The sequence below is a fragment of the Bison bison genome, unplaced genomic scaffold (assembly GCF_000754665.1).
Source record: "Bison bison bison isolate TAMUID 2011002044 unplaced genomic scaffold, Bison_UMD1.0 scf7180017864101, whole genome shotgun sequence".
In the NCBI taxonomy this organism is placed as follows: domain Eukaryota; kingdom Metazoa; phylum Chordata; class Mammalia; order Artiodactyla; family Bovidae; genus Bison; species Bison bison.
Window position 1 is genome coordinate 922,616 of NW_011494673.1, and position 20,868 is coordinate 943,483.

At 38.5% G+C, this 20,868-nt stretch overlaps 2 protein-coding genes across 2 annotated transcripts in view; one reads left to right on the plus strand and one right to left on the minus strand.

The window, feature by feature from the left end:
- SRBD1 (S1 RNA binding domain 1) overlaps window positions 1-20,868 on the minus strand; it is a 251,450-nt gene that overhangs the window by 33,564 nt on the left and 197,018 nt on the right. Inside the window, exon 17 of the mRNA XM_010838626.1 lies at window positions 1,364-1,470. Within this exon, the coding sequence (XP_010836928.1) occupies window positions 1,364-1,470 (107 nt within the window). The remainder of the gene's footprint in view (window positions 1-1,363; window positions 1,471-20,868) is intronic.
- LOC104987603 (DBIRD complex subunit ZNF326-like) lies at window positions 5,641-6,921 on the plus strand. The gene has a single exon (XM_010838625.1). The coding sequence runs from the start codon at window positions 6,277-6,279 to the stop codon at window positions 6,493-6,495; it is 219 nt and encodes a 72-aa protein (XP_010836927.1). The 5' UTR covers window positions 5,641-6,276; the 3' UTR covers window positions 6,496-6,921.

Sequence of the window (20,868 nt, forward strand, 5' to 3'; positions counted from 1 at the left end):
TACAAAGTGATTCAGGAGCAGAAGTTACCATAGCTACAGTTGCGTTGTACTATCTTATTTTTTGTCAGCCTGTTCTCCTCAGTAAAGACTTAAACGGTGGAAAGGCACTTATCCATGATAAAAAATACTCTGTCATTAGGTAGTTGACTTGATGTTAATTAGAGAATCTGAATTCTATTATAGAATTCCATATATTGAATTATGGAATGTTTATTACTATGGTAGAAAGTTGCTCTTGTGTAGTTGCTAAGTTGTGTCTGACTCTTTCTGACCTCATGGACTGTGTAGCTTGCGAGGATCCTCTGTCCATGAGATTTCTCAGGCAAGAATTCTAGAGTAGGTTGCTATTTCCTTCTTCAGTGGATCTTCCCAATACAGGGATTGAACTTGCCTCTCCTGCTAGGCAGGTGGGTTCTCGACCATTGAGCCACCAGGGAGGCAACACCTTAAAATGCAAGGGATTATTTTCTGCTGTTCTAATTTCAAAGCAGAAGGATCTAGATTTTTTCCCAGAGGTCCAGAATTTCCAGACTTGTATAATAAATGTAAGATTAGGAACAAAAGAACAGCTCTTCTGTAACCCCAGGGGAAAAAACAGCATGTAAGTCATGATAATAGTATTAATATGATGAAGATTTTGATATGTAACTTGAGGAATCAAGGTAAAAATATGGTAACCATATACCGTGTTCCCTCAGAATTTATCTTCTGGTGATGGCCAGCTTTGACAGATGTAAGCAAGAGACTGAACTAGTGAAAAATATCTACCTATTTATTATGTGATGGGAAATGGCTCTTTTCCATGTTAACCTTATTTAAATTCTATTAGTGACTCAGTGGAGAAGGCAATGTCATCCTACTCCAGTACTCTTGCCTGGAAAATCCCACGGGCAGAGAGGCCTGATAGGCTGTAGTCCATGGGGTTGCTAAGAGTTGTACATGACTGAGTGACTTCATTTTCACCTTTCACTTTCATGCATTGGAGAAGGAAACGGCAACCCACTCCAGTGCTCTTGCCTGGAGAATCACAGGGACGGGGGAGCCTGGTGGGCTGCCGTCTATGAGGTCACACAGTCGGACATGACTGAAATAACTTAGCAGCAGCAGCAGCAGTGACTCAACAGTTATCATATGCTCTTCACTTTAGATTTTCAGTATTAAAAATTATAATATATATGAATTGTTATGATTATTTTCTTAAGTGATGTCTTCCTCCCTGACTGATTACTTAAAGCAATGTATGAACTGATCAATTTTCTATACTTGGCAACTTCACACGTGTCCCCTTGTTCTAACTGAGTTTGGACAGTCAGTAAAGAAACTTAAGATTCTGTAATCTTCAGCCACAGACTTCCTGTCTCACCTTAACAAAACTTCTGAACAGATGTTAATATCCACTCCCACAAAACTGACACATTCTTCTACAACACTGTCCAGTGTTGCCTTGAGCAGAGTCTGAGATACATCGTGCTGAAAAGAAAGATCAAACATCAATCAAAAGTAAAGAACGTGGAATTCTTGGACTATTCCATTACTTTGCCTGTATTACAGGTAGCAGGCTAAGACACAGCAAAGTCAATTTGTTCATTTCTCTTAAACACTGTTTGCTGATGTAACTGACCTAAACTTTAGGAATCTGTGTTTCATACTCTCTACTTAAACACTTGAGTACAACAGCACCAGTATTTTTCCTTTAGCTTGCCATAAAAATTACCTCTCGAGTTTGTTAAAACACAGGTTGCTGGGCCCCACACCAAGAGTCTTTGATTCAGTAGGTCTGGGTTGGGGCCTGAGAATTTACATTCCAACAAGCTCTGCAGTACTGCTGCTGCTGGTTCTGGGAGCACACTGAGCCAATGCTGGTTACTATTATTGGCCCGCCACCTTGAAGTCTTGTCTTCACTTGCATGTGTATTATGACCCTTTGTTCTTAAGAGAAGAGTGAACAGGAAGGAGAACATGAATATTCAGTAAGTTTGACAGTAAACCGAACTCTCATATTTCATGAAATTGAAGAGCCTATTGCTTATAAGTCTTTTTTTCAAAAAAAAAAGAAAAAGAAAAAGAAAAAGATGTCCTTTTCATCATAGGGGACTGGAATGCAAAAGGAGGAAGTCAAGAGATACCTAGAATAATAGGCAAGTTTGGTCTTAGAGTACAAAAAGAAGCAGGGCAAAGGCTAACAGAGTTTTGCCAAAAGAACACACTGGTCACAGCAAACATCCTCTTCCAACAAGATAAAAGAAGACTCTACACATGGACATCACCAGATGGTCAATCCTGAAATCAGATTGATTATATTCTTTGCAGCCGAAGATGGAGAAGCTCTATACAGTCAGCAAAAGCAAGATCAGGAGCTGATTGTGGCTCAGATCATGAACTCTGTATTGTAAAATTCAGACTTAAATTGAAGAAAGTACGGAAAACCACTAGACCATTCAGGTATCATCTAAATCAAATCCCTTACGATTATACAGTGGAAGTGAGAAATAGATTCAGAGGATTAGACCTGATAGAAAGAGTGCCTGAAGAACTATGGATGGAGGTTTGTAACATTATACAGGCGGTGGTGATCAAGACCATCCCCAAGAAAAAGAAATGCAAAAAGGCAAAATGTCTGACCAGGCCTTACAAATAGCTGAGAAAAGAGAAGAAAAAGGCAAAGGAGAAAAGGAAAGATAAACCCATCGGAATGCAGAGTTGCAAAGAATAGCAAGGAGAGATAAGAAAGCCTTCCTTGGTGATCAATGCAAAGAAATAGAGGAAAACAATAGAATGGGAAAGACTAGAGATTTTTTCAAGAAAATGAGAGATACCATGGGAACATTTCATGCAAAGATAGGTACGATAAAGGACAGAAACGGTATGGACCTAATAGAAGCAGAAGATATTAAGAAGAGGTGACAATAATATATAGAAAAACTATACAAAAAAGATCTTTATGACCCAGATAGCCACAATAGTGTGATCACTCCCCCAGAGCCAGACATCCTGGAGTGTGAAGTCAAGTGGGCCTTAGGAAGCATCACTATGAACAAAGCTAGTGGGGTGATGGAATTCCAGTTGAGCTATTTCAAATCCTAAAAGATGATGCTGTGAAAGTGCTGCACTCAATATGTCAGCAAATTTGGAAAGTTCAGCAGTGGCCACAGGACTGGAAAAGGTCAGTTTTCATTCTAATCCCAAAGAAAGGCAATGCCAAAAAATGTTCAAACTACCACATAACTGCACTCATCTCACATGCTAGCAAAGTGATGCTCAAAATTCTCCAAGCCAAGCTTCAATAGTACATGAACTGAGAACTTCCAGATGTTCAAGCTGGATCTAGAAAAGGCAGAGGAACCAGAAATCAAATTGCCAACATCCGCTGGATCACTGAAAAAGCAAGAGAGTTCCAGAAAAATATCTATTTCTGCTTTATTGACTATGCCAAAGCCTCTGACTGTATGGATCACAATAAACTGTGGAAAATTTTTCAAGAGATGGGAATATCAGACCACCTGACCTGCCTCTTGAGAAATCTATATGCAGGTCAGGAAGCAACAGTTGGAACTGGACATGGAACAACAGACTGGTTCCAAATAGGAAAAGGAGTGTGTCAAGCCTGTCTATTGTCACCCTGCTTATTTAACTTATATGCAGAGTACGTCATGGGAAACGCTGGGCTGGAAGAAGCACAAGCTGGAATCAAGATTGCCGGGAGAAATATCAATAACCTCAGATATGCAGATGACACCACCCTTATGGCAGAAAGTGAAGAGGAACTCAAAAGCCTGTTAATGAAAGTGAAAGAGGAGAGTCAAAAAGTTGGTTTAAAGCTCAACATTCAGAAAACTAAGATCATGGTATCTGGTTCCATCACTTCATGGGAAATAGATGGGGAAACAGGGGAAACAGTGTCAGACTTTATTTTTGGGGGCTCCAAAATCACTACAGATGGGATTGCAGCCATGAAATTAAAAGACGCTTACTCCTTGGAAGGAAAGTTATGATCAACCTAGATAGCATATTCAAAAGCAGAGACATTACTTTGCCAACAAAGGTCCGTCTAGTCAAGGCTATAGTTTTTCCAGTGGTCATGTATGGATGTAAGAGTTGGACTGTGAAGAAAGCTGAGCACTGAAGAATTGATTTTTCACAGAAAGAGGTAATTGGAGGTGGTAAATAATCTTGGGCTTCCCTGGTGGCTCAGATGGTAGAGTCTGCCTGCAGTGCAGGAGACCTGGGTTCAATCCCTGGATTGGGAAGATCCCCTGGAGAGGGAAATGGCAACCCACTCCAGTATTCTTGCCTGGAAAATCCCATAGACAGAGGAGCCTGGTAGGCTGTAGTCCATGGGGTCGCAAAGAGTCGGACACAACTGAATGAACATGTCCATTGATAGAGGCAAGAATCATCAGTGAATTCTATACTCAAAGAGTATTGAAAATAATAGCTCCTCAATATAATACTTATCCTTACTGCTTATGATAAAATTAAACACTGTTTTTTATTTATATTTTTAAATTTAAAAGAATAGACTCAATAGTATACCACATAGGCTCACCGTCTTCATGTGTTCTGGACTGGAACAAATTTATGAACATCTTATACTACCCATGAAATCTTTCTGAATGTTTTTATTTGAGGGTTAAAACCCCTTGTATATAAATATAAATAAAAAGCAGTGTTTAATTTTCAATTATGTTTTACTGTATAGAGTGACATATACATATATGCAAACAGATGTGTGATGAGTATCTTGATCATGGTATAAAATATATTTCCTACTGTGTATCATGATCAAAAGGTATAAAAAGTAATGGGCTAAGCCAATATCACCAGTCTCATTCCACTTATCCAGTTACAGGAAATAAAATGTGAGGGTATATCTTCTGAGGCTTTCAGAAAGAGACATCCCTCTCAAATATAGACCCATGTCTTTTCTTCTTTTCATTCAAGTATGCCTCCTGCAGCTGGAGTAAGCATTATCTTATGTCACCAGGACTGGCTTGAGGATCAAGCTGTCTCCCTGAGTATGGCAGGTAACACATCTGCAAAGACTCTGGATCTTCCTGAAATCCTGTATTAACCAGTTCTGGATTTCCTGCCCACTCTGCCCCCGTCCCAACACACACAATGACCTTCTAGCAATGACATTTCCTTATTGTTTAATAAAAGAATAATAAATTTCCTTATTGTTCAAGTCACTTGGAGTTGGGATCTCTGATGTTTTTCTAGTTGAAGCAGTCATTTTATTTAGGGGCTTGAAGTCTAGTGGCAAGACTAAACAAACAAAAACAATTAACAATAACCATACTACCAAAGTCCTTGAGATTTTACTGTCAGGCACTGTTATAAGGCTTTTATAATACTATCTAATTTAATCCTCACAACAATTGTAAAAAGTTTGTGCATAATTTCACAGAATTTATTCTAAGGAAATAGCAAGACTATTGTTCAAAGGTATGTACGTATGTGTGTGTACAACCTAAAAATTCACCCAGAAGGTACTGATACAAATAAATGATGAAATAACCACAACATGAATTATTATGAAGTCATTACAAAGCATAAGGCAGAATAGCTATTTTTTTAAAAAGTCCTTTAAAAAAATTTTACAAGGCTAATGCTCTTAAAAAAAAAAAAAAAAAAAAGGGTATGTCCAAGATAACAACATACTAGGTTGAAATACATTTTAAATCCCTCTAGCAGTTAGACTCATGTAATAAAAATTTTTGCTGTCATCTATAATCCTGGATTTTGCCTACATTCTTCCCCAACTATTTGCTTACAAAAGTACTAAAGAGTTAATAGTATTTTCTAAAAGTAAAAATCATATATGATTAGGGGAGGGAATACTGAACAGAGTTCCACATTGTCCTCATAATAGTGTCTTTGACATTAAATCAGAGGCATTGATATCTGTCATTCTAAAAACATTTTCTAAGCAACTACTATGTACCAGACACTGTGTTAGCTGTGCTCAGTATTGAAAGTATAGTAAAAACCATATGAATTTCAAGTCTTCAAGAAGCTCAGTTTACATCTGCTGAAAGCTGGGCTGTGACATACCACTCTACTGGTAGCCATGAGTATTAGAGGCAGGAGGATCCCAGGACTGATTGTGCTAATTGTCAAGGACTTGATGCCGCTCGCTGTGGCCTGCGGCTCCCGGGCCGGTAGCGCCGCTCTTGGTCGCGCTGACTCGTAGTGTGGAACCGCGGGTCACGGGTGCTCTTCTCCGGCCACAGATTAGCCAAGTGCCGCCGAGGCCATTGGCCCCGAGCCTCCGCCATGGACTTCGAGGACGATTATACACACTCTGCTTGCAGAAATACTTATCAGAGCTTTAATGGAATGGATCGTGATTATGGCCCTGGATCTTACAGAGGGATGGATCGTGACTATGGCCATGGATCCTATGGGGGTCAAAGATCCATGGACTCCTACTTAAACCAGTCATATGTCATGGACAATCACAGTGGTGGTGGTGGTGGGGGTAGCAGCCTATGAGTGATTTTGGAAGCATTCATAGACCTGGAATTGTTGTTGACTATCAAAATAAACCCACCAATGTGACAGTTGCTGCTGCAAGAGGAATAAAGAGAAAAATGATATAACCATTTAATAAGCCTGGTGGAACCTTTATCAAGAAACCCAAGCTAGCAAAACCTGTGGAGAAGATGAGCCTCAGCAAATCACCCACAAAAACTGATCCTAAAAATGAAGAAGAAGAAAAGCGGCAAATTGAAGCTCGGAGAGAGAAACAAAGATGCAGAAGAGAAAAAAACAGTGAGAAATATGGAGATGGATACAGAATGGCATTCACATGTTCATTTTGTAAATTTTGAACATTTGAAGAAAAAGATATTGAACTCCATCTGGGAAGTCCTTCACATCAGGAAACATCAGATCATATTCAAAAACAAACCAAATTTGATAAAGTGGTTATGGAGTTTTTGCATGAATGTATGGTAAATAAATTCAAGAAAACATCTATTCGTAAGCAACAGACAAATAATCAAACAGAGGCAGTCAAAATAATAGTAAAGGATGTTATGGAAGGTGTTACTGCAGATGATCACATGATGAAAGTAGAGACTGTTAACTGCGGTGCCTGCAGTGTGTATATCCCTGCTTTACATAGCTCGGTTCAGCAGCACTTACAATCTCCTGATCATATCAAAGGAAAGCAGGCTTATAAGGAACAAATAAAAAGAGAGAGTGTCTTGACTGCTACAAGCATTTTAAATAATCCAATAGTGAAGGCACGATACGAACGTTTTATTAAGGGTGAGAATCCCTTTGAAATTCAAGATCATTCTCAAGATCAACAAATAGAAGGAGATGAGGAGGAAAAGGAAAAGATTGATGAACCTGTGGAAGAAGAGGAGGAAGTGGGGGAAGTAGAGGAAGCAGAGGAAGTAGGGGAAGGTGGAGGAGTGGAAGGAGTGGGGGATACAGAGGAAGGAGGGGATGTAGAAGGAGAGGGGGAAGTGGGGGCAGTGGGGGAAGGAGAGGGAGAAGGGGATGGGGTAGGGGAAGTAGAGGAAGAAGAAGCAAAGGAAGAGCCTGTCGGCTTTTCTGTTGAGCAAGCAGAAGAAAATTAAATATAAGGTATTAGTCAGTTTTAAAAGAAGCTTTAAATTTTGTCCCAATGTGGAAAAGGGTAAGAATTTCAGTAGTTTAAAATATGAGAGTTAACACCCATGTTGCATGCATTCCACACATTACAATTTGTTTTATATAATTTCTAAATGTTTGGCATTTGTTTAGTAAAATTAAGGTAAGACTATTTTAGTTTAGTTTTTATAGCTACCTAACTTAGTTTCAAGAAATTGAATTTTTAAGCTTAATTTTTATTACTTTATTGGTGTTGAGGATAACAGATGTATATTGTTAGTATGTCTGTTCTAATCATTTGAACTTAAATGCTGCTCTTGGGAGTATATATTCAAGTGTGCATTAATGTATTGAATACTTACCCTAGAACAGATAAGTTGGGCAAGTATTTTGTGCTCTGTGTATTTTTTTACTGCATTGGACATTGAATATAGTAATTTGCGTTAAGATACGCTTAAAGGCTTTTTGTCACCATGTTTCCCTTTGTAGCAATAAAATGTTTTTTACAAAATTTCAAAAAAAAAAAAAAAAGGACTTGATGCCAGGAAAGATGAATTGTTCAATTTTTTTTTTAAAGTTACCTTATTCTGAATTCCAGGGCAAGTTATTTCAATTTTATAAACAGACTGTTTCAAATTCAAAGAAATATTGTTTGGGTCATTAGAGTTTTACCTAAAATTTACAGGATTTTTAAAAAGGAATATAAGCAGTCATTTATACTCGTCAGCTTTTTTTGAGGTCAGAATCCACATTGTTATTATTGCTCTACCACAAACTTCTAAAGAATTGCTGATCTAAACTGCTCTTTTTTTTTTTTTTTAAATTTGGTCCTAAGCACTAAAATTATCTCACAATTATTTCAAAAAATCCTCTCAGATGGAACACTGTCTGTAGACTACAGCAACAAAATTTCACTTTGCATATTCCATATACACTTTAGGTTTATTCCCAAGTGGTTTTCTGATGCACCATTCTTGAGTATTTTCTTTAGCAATTATCATTCACTCATGTCCCTTCTTGTTTCTTATTATTGTCAAAATGCAAAATGCACTTAGAAACTAAAAACGTAAAAACCTTTACGGGAAAAGTCTAGCCAATTTCTAATAAGGCAAGTTCATTTCCTCATCTTACATCTACTTTTCTTTGGTTGACATGTGACAGTTTAAAAGTCATCCAGAAATGTGTGGGTTGAGTGACCCATAAAAGACAGAACTGACAGAAGAACGGAAAACATTTGAGAAAACAGAAAATGTGTATTTAACAGTAGTTCCTCCTACAATTCTTCAAATCTAGTATACAAGAGGTCTTTCTATACTTCCTTTAAAGACTAAGACAATGTTCAGCACCATAGAAATACTGTATGTAACACTGTTTTACTAAAAGTAAAAATCAGATACATTTAGGGGAGGGAATACTGAACAAAGTTCCATATTTTCCTCATAGTATCTTTTTAAAACCTTGTATGTTCTCTACTGGATCATACATATTTACATGTAACAGACAAATACTCTTGAAAAGTCTTGAAAAAGACTTTAAAAATATTTCTTCATAAGCAGATTCTTTTGAAAACAGATACTAACACTAGCAGAACATCTTTGTTTTTTTAAATGAATAAACCATAGGTACAATGAACAACTCACTGTGCCTATGGGGCTCTGGGATTAAGATGGCAAAAGGCATTTCAGCACGGGAGGTACTTTTCTAAAAGATCTGGAAACAAATTAAAGAACAGCCAGTGGTTGTAATGGGAAAAAACAGCCTAGAAAGACATTCTCTACGTAAATCTTCGTCCTCTCATAAAGCATATGAAGAGTATGCTGGAGACTCCTTTACTGCTAACTCAGTATTTAGGCACCCAATTTGCATTAACTTATACCACTCAATTTAAATCCGTTTATTCGAGTTAACTTGACAGAAAGATCGCTAGGACGATGACTGTCTTCTCTGTTCTGCAGAAGACAAATGGAAACTAATTTTTAAACAAATCAACCTTCCACTCTGACTCTAGGGCTACAATAGCTCCACTCCTAAGGTTTGGATCTTCTGGGTCTCAAAGGAGTCCCCACACTTGTTCAGTGAGGTCTCCCCACTTCTGGACAACCAGAATTTCTGTTTCCAGGACACTGCATAATCTCTGAAATCTCCATTCAGCACAAAACTCCAGTACTTTTTATATGCTGGTCTTAAGGAGTCTTGGCCTAAATATGTGCACCTTAGTATCTGGTCAAAGACATTTTTGAGAAAAACAAACAAGACTACTACTTTTAGCTATAACAGAGTAATTGGTACCAGAGTACTTTTCCCACCATGAACAACTATAAAACTGGCTAAATACTTGGCTACATATACCCAGGGCACCAGGACAAGACTCTATAGACCAGGCAAAAAAAAGCAGCTGTCTGGGAGTTTGAGGCTATACAGAGATTTCTGTGACTGCAGAGCAGGGAGACATAGGAAGTCCTGCCTGTCACAGTAGGGAGACTTCACTGATCATCCAGGTATTTTGCTGATACCTCTGAATGGTCAGGCCTTAGAAATGGGACTATTCTAGTCCTAGGGTAAAGGTTACTCTACATCCATTTTAAAAAACTTTATAATAATCCTTTTCAGACTCATTCATTCTACCAAACATTTAAGGAAGAAATTGTACCAGTTCTCTACAATCTCTCCCAGAAGATAAAAATAGTTTTATTCATAATTGCCAAAACTTAGAAGCAACCAAGATGTTCTTCAGCAAGTGGATGAAGAAATAATCATGGTACAATCAGACAATGAAGTATTACTCAACACTGAAAATAAATGTGCTATTAAGCCATAAAAAGACAGGGAGGAAACTTAAATACATATTATTACATAAAAAGAAGTCAATTTAAAAGGGCTGCACACTGTTTGATTCCAACTCTATCACATTCTGGAAAAAGCAAAACTATAGAGACAATAAAAAAGATGAGTGGTTGCCTGGGGTCAGATAGGAGGAAGCAGTCAGCACAGTTGAGAGTATCTTCAGGGTAGTGAAACTATTCTGCAAGATACTACAGTGCTGGATACGTGTCGTCATGCATGCGCGCTCAGTTACCTGGTTGTGAATGACTCTTTGCGACCCCATAGACTGTAGCCCACCAGGCTCCTCTGTCCATGGGATTTCCTAGGCAAGAGTACTGGAGCAGGTGGTCATTTCCTCCTCCAGGGGATCTTTCTGACCCAAGGATTGAACCCACATCTCCTGTGTCTCCTGCATTGGCAGGCGCATTCTTTACCATTGTGCCACCTGGGAAGCCCATGTGTCATTATATATTTGTCAAAATCCATAGAATGTACAACATATTTAGAGTAATTAGCCTTAATATAAACTAGGGGCTTCCCTGATGGCTCACTTGGTAAAGAATCTGCCTGTAATGCAGGAGATCCCAGTTCGATTCTTGGGTTGGGAAGATCCGCTAGAGAAGGTGCTAGGCTACGCACTCTAATATTCTTGGGCTTCCCTTGGGGTTCAGCTGATAAAGAATCTGCCTACAATGCGAAAGACCTGGGTTCAATCCCTGGGTTGGGAAGATCCCCTGGAATAAGGAAAGGCTACCCACTCCAGTATTCTGGCTTGGAGAATTCCATGGACTGTACAGTCCGTGGGGTCACAAAGAGTCAGACACAGCTGAGTGACTTTCACTTTAATATCAACTATGAACTTTGGGTGAAATGATGTGTCAGTATATTCACTGAATGTAACCTGTATCACCCTGGTGTGGAATGTTGATAGTGGAGCCAGTGGAGGAGGCAATTGTGCATACACAGGAGCAAGGGGTAATGGAAACTGTCTTTCCACTCAATTCTGTTAAAAAGACATAATAACCTTTATAAGATTCAATCTGATCTGATAATAAATTTACTGATTGCTAGAATAAAATTCTAGACTAGAGATCTCTTCAAGAAAATTAGAGATACCAAGAGAACATTTCATGCAAAGATGAGCACAATAAAGGACAGAAATGGTATGAACCTAAGAGAAGCACAAGATATTAAGAAAAGGTGGCAAGAATACACAGAAGAACTATACAAAAAAGATCTTCATGACCCAGATAATCACGATGGTGTGATCACTCACCTAGAGCCAGACATCCTAGAATGCGAAGTCAAGTGTGTCTTAGGAAGCATCACTATGAATGAACAAAGCTAGTGGAGGAGATGGAATTCCAGTGGAGCTATTTCAAATCCTGAAAGATGATGCTGTGAAAGTGCTGCACTCAATATCCAGCAAATTTGGAAAACTCAGCAGTGGCCACAGGACTGGAAAAGGTCAGTTTTCATTCCAATCCCAAAGAAAGGCAATGCCAAAGAATGTTCAAACTACCTCACGATTGCACTCATCTCACAAGCTAGCAAAGTCATGCTCAAAATTCCCCAAGCCAGACTTCAACAGTACATGAATCATGAACTTTCAGATGTTCAAGCTGGATTTAGAAATGGCAGAGCAACCAGAGATCACACTGCCAACATCCACTGGATCGTCAAATAAGTAAGAGAGTTCCAGAAAAACCTCTATTTCTGCTTTATTAACTATGCCAAAGCCTTTGATTGTGTGGATCACAACAAACTGTGGAAAATTCTGAAAGAGATGGGAATACCAGGCCACCTGACCTGCCTCTTGAGAAATCTGTATGCAGGTCAGGAAGCAACAATTAGAACTGGACATGGAACAATAGACTGGTTCCAAATAGGAAAAGGAGTACGTCAGGGCTGTATATTGTCACCCTGCTTATTTAACTTATATGCAGAGTACATCATGAGAAACACTGGGCTGGAAGAAGCACAAGCTGGAATCAAGATTTCCAGAAGAAATATCAATAACCTCAGATATGCAGATGACACCACCCTTATGGCAGAAAGTGAAGAAGACCCAAAGAGCCTGTTGATGAAAGTGAAAGAGGAGAGTGAAAAAGTTGGTTTAAAGCTCAACATTCAGAAAACTAAGATCATGGTATCCGGTCCCATCACTTCATGGGAAATAGATGGGGAAACAGTGGAAATAGTGGCTGACTTTATTTTTGGGGGCTGTAAAAATCACTGCAGATGGTGACAGCAGCCATAAAATTAAAGGATGCTTGCTCTTTGGAAGAAAAGTTATGACCAACCTAGACAGTATATTAAAAAGCAGAGACATTACTTTGTCAACAAAGGTCCATCAGTCAAAGCCATAGTTTTTCCAGTAGTCATGTATGGATATGAGAGTTGGACTATAAAGAAAGCTGAGCACAGAAGAATTGATGCTTTTGAACTGTGGTGTTGGAGAAGACTCTTGAGAGTCCCTTGGACTACAAGAAGATCCAACCAGTCCATCCTAAAGGAATCAGCCCTGAATATTCACTGGAAGGACTGATTTGCTGAAGCTGAAACTCCAATATTTTCGCTAGCTGATGCGAAGAGCTGACTCATCTGAAAAGACCCTGATGCTGGGAAAGATTGAAGGTGGGAAAAGAAGGAGATGACAGAGGATGAGATGGTTGGATGGCATCACCAACTCAATGGACATGAGTCTGAGTAAACTCCAGGAGTTTGTGATGGACAGGGCAGCCTGGCATGCTGCAGTTCATGGGGTCGCAAAGAGTCGGACATGACTGAGTAACTGAACAGAACTGAGAATAAAATTCAATACTCTTTAAAAGAAGACAACAAAATCTGCAGCTCCAAAAACATAATATCCACGATGTCTACCATACAATAAAAAATAACTGGACACAGAAAGAAGCAGAGAAATATGACCCATATCAGAGTGAAAGTGTTGAACAGTCAGTCAATAGAAACCAATTCAGAATAACCCAGATGTTGAATATAGCAGATAAGAACTTTAAAGTAGCTAAAACTTAAAGGAAAACATGATTATAAACGGACTGATGGGAAACAGCAGCAGAGAAATGGAAGCTGTAATAAATAACTAAATAGAAATTCCAGATCTGACAATACAGTACCTGAAATGAAAAATTTACTGGAAAGGTTTAACAGCAGCTTAGAGATGAGTAGAAGAAAGGGTCAGTGGTCATGAAAGTGTATTAGCTGATCAGTCGTGTCTGACTCTTTGAGACCCCATGGACTGTAGCTCACCAGGCTCCCCTGTCTATGGAATTCTCCAGCCAAGAATATCGGAGTGGGGTGCCATTCCTTTCTCCAGGGGACCTTCCCATCCCAGGGATCGAACCCAGGTCTCCTGCATTGTAGGCAGATTCCTCACCAACTGAGCCACCAGGCAATCAACCAATAGAAATCATCCTTTCTGAAGAACAGATATAAAACAGAGAGGGAGGAAAAAGCAGAGCCTTAGTGACCTGTGAGACAATATCAAATATCTAAATATGTGTATACAGAGAAAAAGAGCAAACAGGGATGATAAATATTTGAAAAAGTAGTGGCTAAAAACTCCTCAATATTTTCAAAATCATAATGCATACATCCAAGAAGCTCAGTGAACTCACTACCAACAGACCTAGACTACATAAAACGTTAAAAGAAATTCTTCAGGCTAGAAAACACACATACACACGAGTATATGTGTATTCTAATCTACTTAAAAGACATATGACCATTTAAAGCAAAAATTATAGCACTGTACTTTGGGATTTATATATACGAAAACAATCACACAAATAACAGTAGAAAGCTGGTATAATATTAACTCTAAATAGACTGTGAAAAGGTGAGAATATAAATTGCAATCCCTAGAGTAACCATTAAGTAAAAAATGCAAGAAAGTCCAGGTGAAAAGTCCATAAAAGAATTAAAATGGAAAATTAAAAATTATTTGATTTTCTGCCAAAGTAAGGCAGAAAAGAAAAAACAGGATAGAAAAACAGATGGGGCAAACAGAAGAAACAGCAAAATTGTAGACCTTAATTCAACTCTATTAATACTTACATTAAATGTTAATAAGGTAAATGCTTCAATTAAAAGGCAAAGATTATCAATCAAGATATAGCTACATATTGTCCCAAAGAGGCAGAGTAAATATAAACAAATATGTTGGAATTAAAAGAATGGGGAAAAAATATCATGCAAACACTAAGACTGCAAAGACTAAAGTAGCTATATTAACAGCAGACAAAAAAAGATTTCAATGAAAGGAGAATTAACAGAGAAAATATGTATTACCTAACTACAAAGCTTCAAAACATTTGCAGGAATTCAACTAATAAACATTTATCTAAGGGAAACTTTTACAATATGCCTCCCCTCAAACCTTGTACACAAATATCTATAGCATTTTTATTCACTAATAGTCAAAAACGAGAAATAGTCTAGGCCATCAATAGGAGAAAGAATTTTTAAAATGCATAATTTCGTATAATGGATTACCATTCTGCAACAAAAAAAGAACAAACTGCTGATACATACAAAAACATTGATGAACTGAAAAAACTTGGATGCAATGAAATATGAATTATATGTCATTTATGTAAAATTTCAGAACAGACAAAACTAATGTGTAGTAGAAAAAAACAACAGTGCTCTGTGTGTGGGAAGGGGCAGGAGTGAACTTTCTGGAATGACTGAAACATTCTACATCTTCATAGATGTGAGTTATCCATTTGTCAAAACTCATTGCAGTGTTATCATTCTGCCCTTTTCTATATGTAAATATACCTTTAAAAAAAACTATAAATAAACAAAAACCCCATCTAAGTTTCTGAAACTGTTAGGTCAGATGATCATTTTAGGAGGGATCACTGATGCCCTTCATTACATATCTCTCTCAGGATTTATAACTCTAGGGCAGCTATCCAGGGTTTTTGGTTTTTGGAATCTGATAATAGACGTCCTCCCCAGATGGCTCACTTTTTAAACCCAAAAGCTAAGTCTTTTCTATATACAGTAATTTTCAAAGTCAGAATCATTCTCAGCATCACTTTGGTAGATCACATGGAAACTTAATGAAAAAAAGCATGTGGTTAAATGGCCCAAGTGTGCTAATTTGCTTCTTGTTTGGTTCTCCTTCCATAATTATCAACATAAGATACTGATCCTGCCTTAAGAAGTTTCCCATGATGATTAAAATTTAAACAAAATGTATACTTCTTTATGAATCATGAAGCTAAAAAATAAGTCTTTTCATAATCATAATTGTCCAGTGTTTAAATTTTAATCTAGCCAGGCTTTCATTCTGTCTTTAAGTAGGTGCTCCTATGTCCCCTAGTGGATACAGGTCGATACGGTGTAAGAAAGCCAAGTAATACTGGCTAAGTAAAGGTACATAAATCCTAAATGTCTGCCTTGCCCACAGACTTTTCCAAACCAGTGCCTTACACCATTTAATTTGCTGTAAACAAAGGAAAACATTAACACATCTAACTTAGGCCACACCTATCTGTTCCATGTGTGGTCACGTCTAGGGCCTGGGCTAGCACATACTCCTGACTTATGACATATGCATGAACAAATGCATACCAATTAGCTAGACATTTTGACCTAACATAATACAAAGGACTCAACATTTCCACTATAAATCTCTATTTTTAGAAATTTATAGCTTAGTCATAAATGTGAACTTTAGAAAAATTTAGGGTGCAAAGATTAGCCACAAGAGGGAAATTTCCCTTCTAATAAATTAAAACACAGTGTGTAGAAAGTCTGATCTGAAACTATTGTGTATGTGGTGCATATACGAGAGAGGGCGAGAAATCCTTGTGCACAGAAGTCTTGACAGCCCGGTGTTTAAACTAGGGGTGAGGTACAGGGGTTAGGGTTAAAAGGAGGTATTACTGCAAAGTAATAAAAAAGGTCTTTTTCCTCCTCAAATGGTAGAAACTAGGTTCCTTATGGATATTTCCAGTAGTAAGTTCTAAAGATATATTTTCTTTCCCCCAATACACATACATATACGTGGCCACACATGCAGCTAGACACAAATTGGCTTCCAGTCCATTAATATTACAGACAGTAAATTTTCCCCAATTACACCTGAGGCTGACACCACAAGCACAGGATCCACATTAATGGGTTTCCATAGGAGCTGAATATTAATATGTCAGGTAAGGTTCCCTTTCGTGTGCAAGTCTGCTGCCGCTACACGACTATGACAGCAGCAGGCTCCGGACGTCAACGGAAAGTGAGATGGTTACTCCATACCTTGCCTCCTGCACTGGTGGGACTGAAGACAGGGATCCAAAATACTGCCCCCCAAAACACTCTTACCCCCATTTCCAATTTTATTTTTATCCACAATACTTATTATCATCTGCTTCACATAGGTTTGTTGCGTAAGTTAATAAAATATTTACGTCTTGTTCGCTGCTGCATCTTAGTACATAGTAGGCGCTCAACTGTATCGCTGTTTTAATGTGTATTTCCTTGAAAACTGGTTTAATTGAGGATCTCGCTGTGTGTTTTCCATTTAGACTTTTCTCTGCACTCCCCCTTACTAACACTATGCTTCTTAGCACGTGGTAGATACTCAATAAATTAGAACTTGACAGGATAAAGGAAGGAACCCCAGAAACAAATTTGTACCAGTTTTGTTTTTGCATTCTTCTTACTGAAGTTGGAAATTTGGTTTAAGAGAAAGAGTTGCCTTAAAAGGAGGTATTAGTGACATGGAATTGGTTGAAGGCATTATAGTAATACAATTTAAATTCATATTATAGAATTTAGGACTTCCCTGGTGGCTCAGACAGTAAAGTGTCTTGCTTACAATGTGGGAGACCTGGGTTCGATCCCTGGGTTGGGAAGATCCTCTGGAGAAGGAAATGGCAACCCACTCTAGTACTCTTGCCTGGAAAATCCCATGGACAGAGGAGCGTGGTGGGCTAAGGAATCGATTAACAGTAAGCTCAGAAGGTGATATTTAAAAATGAAATCTAAGGTACCCTAACATAACATGTTAAGAATGACCATAGCCACAGGTTCTCTCACTTCAAGCCACCAAATACTCTGGCAAATAGTTTCTGGTAGGTTTCTAGGTTAATAAAGAGTCCTGGTTAACTCAGACCTTACTCAGAGACTAATCTCTGATGCTTCTAATTCGAAAAGCTTAGGTATTTTCCTGGAAATTGAGTTAAACTTAAGCTTCTGTCATTTTGAACATGAGCTAAGTATAAGCATCCTTAAAAGAAGCCAAAGAACCTAGGAGATTTGGACCCAGAATGCAAAGAAACCCTCAGGAAGAAAGTCCTGATTTGCCAACTCCCAAGTCAAGACTTGTGAGACTCATTCATGGGACTCCATTTACCACAGACAATCTCATGGTCAACATGATTAGAATATGATTAGGCACCTCTAGCAGAAAGGTCAAAAAGCAAACCTAGGTATGTACCTTGATACAACTAAATGTTATTTTTAGACATAATCTTTTCTTTAAGGCTCAATATAGTATAATGATTCATTTTCCCCGAATATCTCTATGAGTCATGGCAGAATTGGGCAAAATCAAAAATATTTGACACACAGAGCAACTACACCATTCATGGACAAGGATTAGGTTACAGAGTTCAAGAAAATACAAACTAGAGAATCTGTAAGAGGGATACAGATGTTCCTAACTCCTCTTTACCAAGTAAAGAATTCTAGGGCATAAGAATTAAACACTGGTCCTTACAGGATCAACTATGCAAGCAAGACCCAAGTGCAAATAATTCATCTTATTCATTCCTCAAACCACCAAGGGGAATATTCTGTTAGAGTAAATCTCAGTTTGGAACTGACAGTTTATTTTAAATAAATTTGGGTTTTAGGGTGAATTAGCAACTCATTTCCATTTTAGTATGAAAGGATTTAATTTTTTTCTGATATTGAGAGGAAATGGGAGGAAAAGGTAGTCTAGCTGCCTTCTTTATGTACCTCCCTCTTATAATATTCTAAAAAAACTTCTTTCCTTCTCTTTGAGGCAGGAATGTCTTTTATTCATAAGAGGTTTGTAATGGGAGAAGGAAATGGCAACCCACTCCAGCGTTCTTGCCTAGAGAATCCCAGGGACGGGGGAGCCTGGTGGGCTGCCCTCTGTGGGGTCGTACAGAGTCAGACACGACTGCAGTGACTCAGCAGCCGCAGCAAAAGGTTTATAATAAATGAATCAACCAAAGTCCTTCATTCCAATGGGAAGCAGTAGTAAGCTTCACTCCCTTTAATAGTCACTCTGACCTAGGTTACATTTAAAATCAGCTTGGCTCAGTCATGTAGCTCAGTTGCCTTCGACTCTTTGTGACCCCATGGACTTTGTCTGCCAGGCTCCTCTATCCATGGGATTTCCCAGGCCAAGAATACTGGATCAGGTTGCCCTTTTCTTCAGGGGAATCTTCCCGACTCAGGGATTAAACCCGAGTCTCTTGCGTCTCTGGCATTGGCAGGCAGATTCTCTACGACTGAGCCACCTGGGAAGCCCCAAGAAAACCAGCACTTTTATCATTAACTGCTGTAGAAGACAGATGCTGAAGTGACCCCCATGATAGTCACCTCTTGGTGTTCACTCCTTGTGTAATTCCCTCACCCTGAGTGTGAGCAAGACCTGCCACTTGCTTCTAAGCTGTGGAATACAGCAAAGGTGAGAGGCACTCACTTCAGTGATTAGCTGAGGGTGTAGAGGAAAGGCAATTTTCCTAATGTCTTGATGAAGTAAGCAGTCACGCTGAAGAAGCCCATGTGACAAAGAACTATGAGTGATCTCCAGAATCTGACAGAGGGCTACAGCCAGCAGCTGGTAAAAAGCTGAGGTTCTCACTCAGTCAGGAAATGAACTCTGCCAACAACCTGAATGAGCTTGGAAGTGTCCTAAAGAGACTCAAAGCAAGCAAATAAGAAACTTTCTAATGCTTGTAAGAATTCACTCACTTATTCATTCATTCATTCAATAAATGTTACAAATATTTATTGTCTATTTTGTACCTGGCCTTATTCTAATTAATGAGAGTACAGCAGCAAACATATAGAATATATCATTAAATAAATGAATAAGAATGACAACTTGTGATAAATGTTATAAAGGAAATAAACAGAGAAACATGATAAAGGAATTAAAGGTGGCTACTGGGGTGACTGGGAATTGATTCTTCGAAAAAAATATATTAAAACTGACACTTGAGGAATGAGAAGGAGCCAGCCGTGGAAACAGCTGGAGAGATTATTCTAGACTAGGAAAAAAAAAAAGTGCAAAAGCCCTGAGGTGGGAACAAGCTACAGTGTTCATGAAACTGAAAGGAGGGCAGTGTGACCAGAGCTCAGTGGGGGTGAAAAAGCGGTCACCTGGAGAAGCAGACAAGGACTGCACAGGTCCCATGGCAAGGAGTTAGAATTTTATTGTTTTATTTTATTCTTCGGCTGGTGCTGAAGGTGAAGCGCCAATACTTCGGCCACCTGATGTGAAGAGCTGACTTACATTTACAAAAAAGCATGATACAGAAAATGGATTGAAGAAAGACAGAAATGGAAATAGGGAGTCTTGATAAGAGACTTTTTTAGCAAATCAAGAGGGAGATGATGGTTGTCTAGAGTCAGGTGGTTGGAGTGAAAAGAGGTAGATGAAATTAGTAAAGCAAAAAAGGAAGAATCAAGGATTTTCATAAAAGTGATTTTTTCAAATAAGACTAGGATTTTGTTTTAAACTTGGGGGAGGCAAGGAGGTGAGTAGAGGGAGGCCAAGAGTTCTTTTCTAGACATGTTAAGTTTGAGAGGTCTGTTAGATTTCCAAATTGAGAGTTCAGGTTGGTCGGTAGATAAGTGGAGTTTGGAGTTTGGGGGACAGATCTGTGGTGGAGCATTCTAAGTACGAACCTCTTAGCATGCAAATGGGAGGAAGATAATAAATACTGAAAACCTTGGGAGGGAGGCAGAGCTTAGGGACAAGAGCTGGCCGCATCAAGGAGCACAAGTGGAAATGGGCATACTGCGATTAGCTAAATAAACAAAAACCTAATGTGATTTTTTTGCAGTCCCCATGTGCAAATAATTCTGAAATGCACCTTTTAAAAAAAGAAGTAACTACCTACTTGTCTTGTAAGGAATGCTTCTGTCTCCAGAATCCTTTTAATGTACACCTAATAATTTTCATTGGATGAGGTGTGTAATCTTTAATGACAGGTATGGCATAAGTCAATGTCTGTGACAGGGTTGAATTTTCATAATTCAGGCAGTTGATACTACCACAAAGGGGCGAAATACAAAGTATTACAGAGAAGCTGTTAAACTTCTTCAAAAGTCTTGTAAAAGAAAACTCATTTTATATAATAACACCAGAAAATATTGATATTGGGTGCTAATAGGTATCAGGAATTTTACAATGCTAACTTAATTCAT

Coding starts and splice junctions, on each gene's coding strand:
- LOC104987603 (XM_010838625.1), top strand. CDS start 6,277: ATGGACTTCGAGGACGATTATACACACTCTGCTTGCAGAAATACTTAT.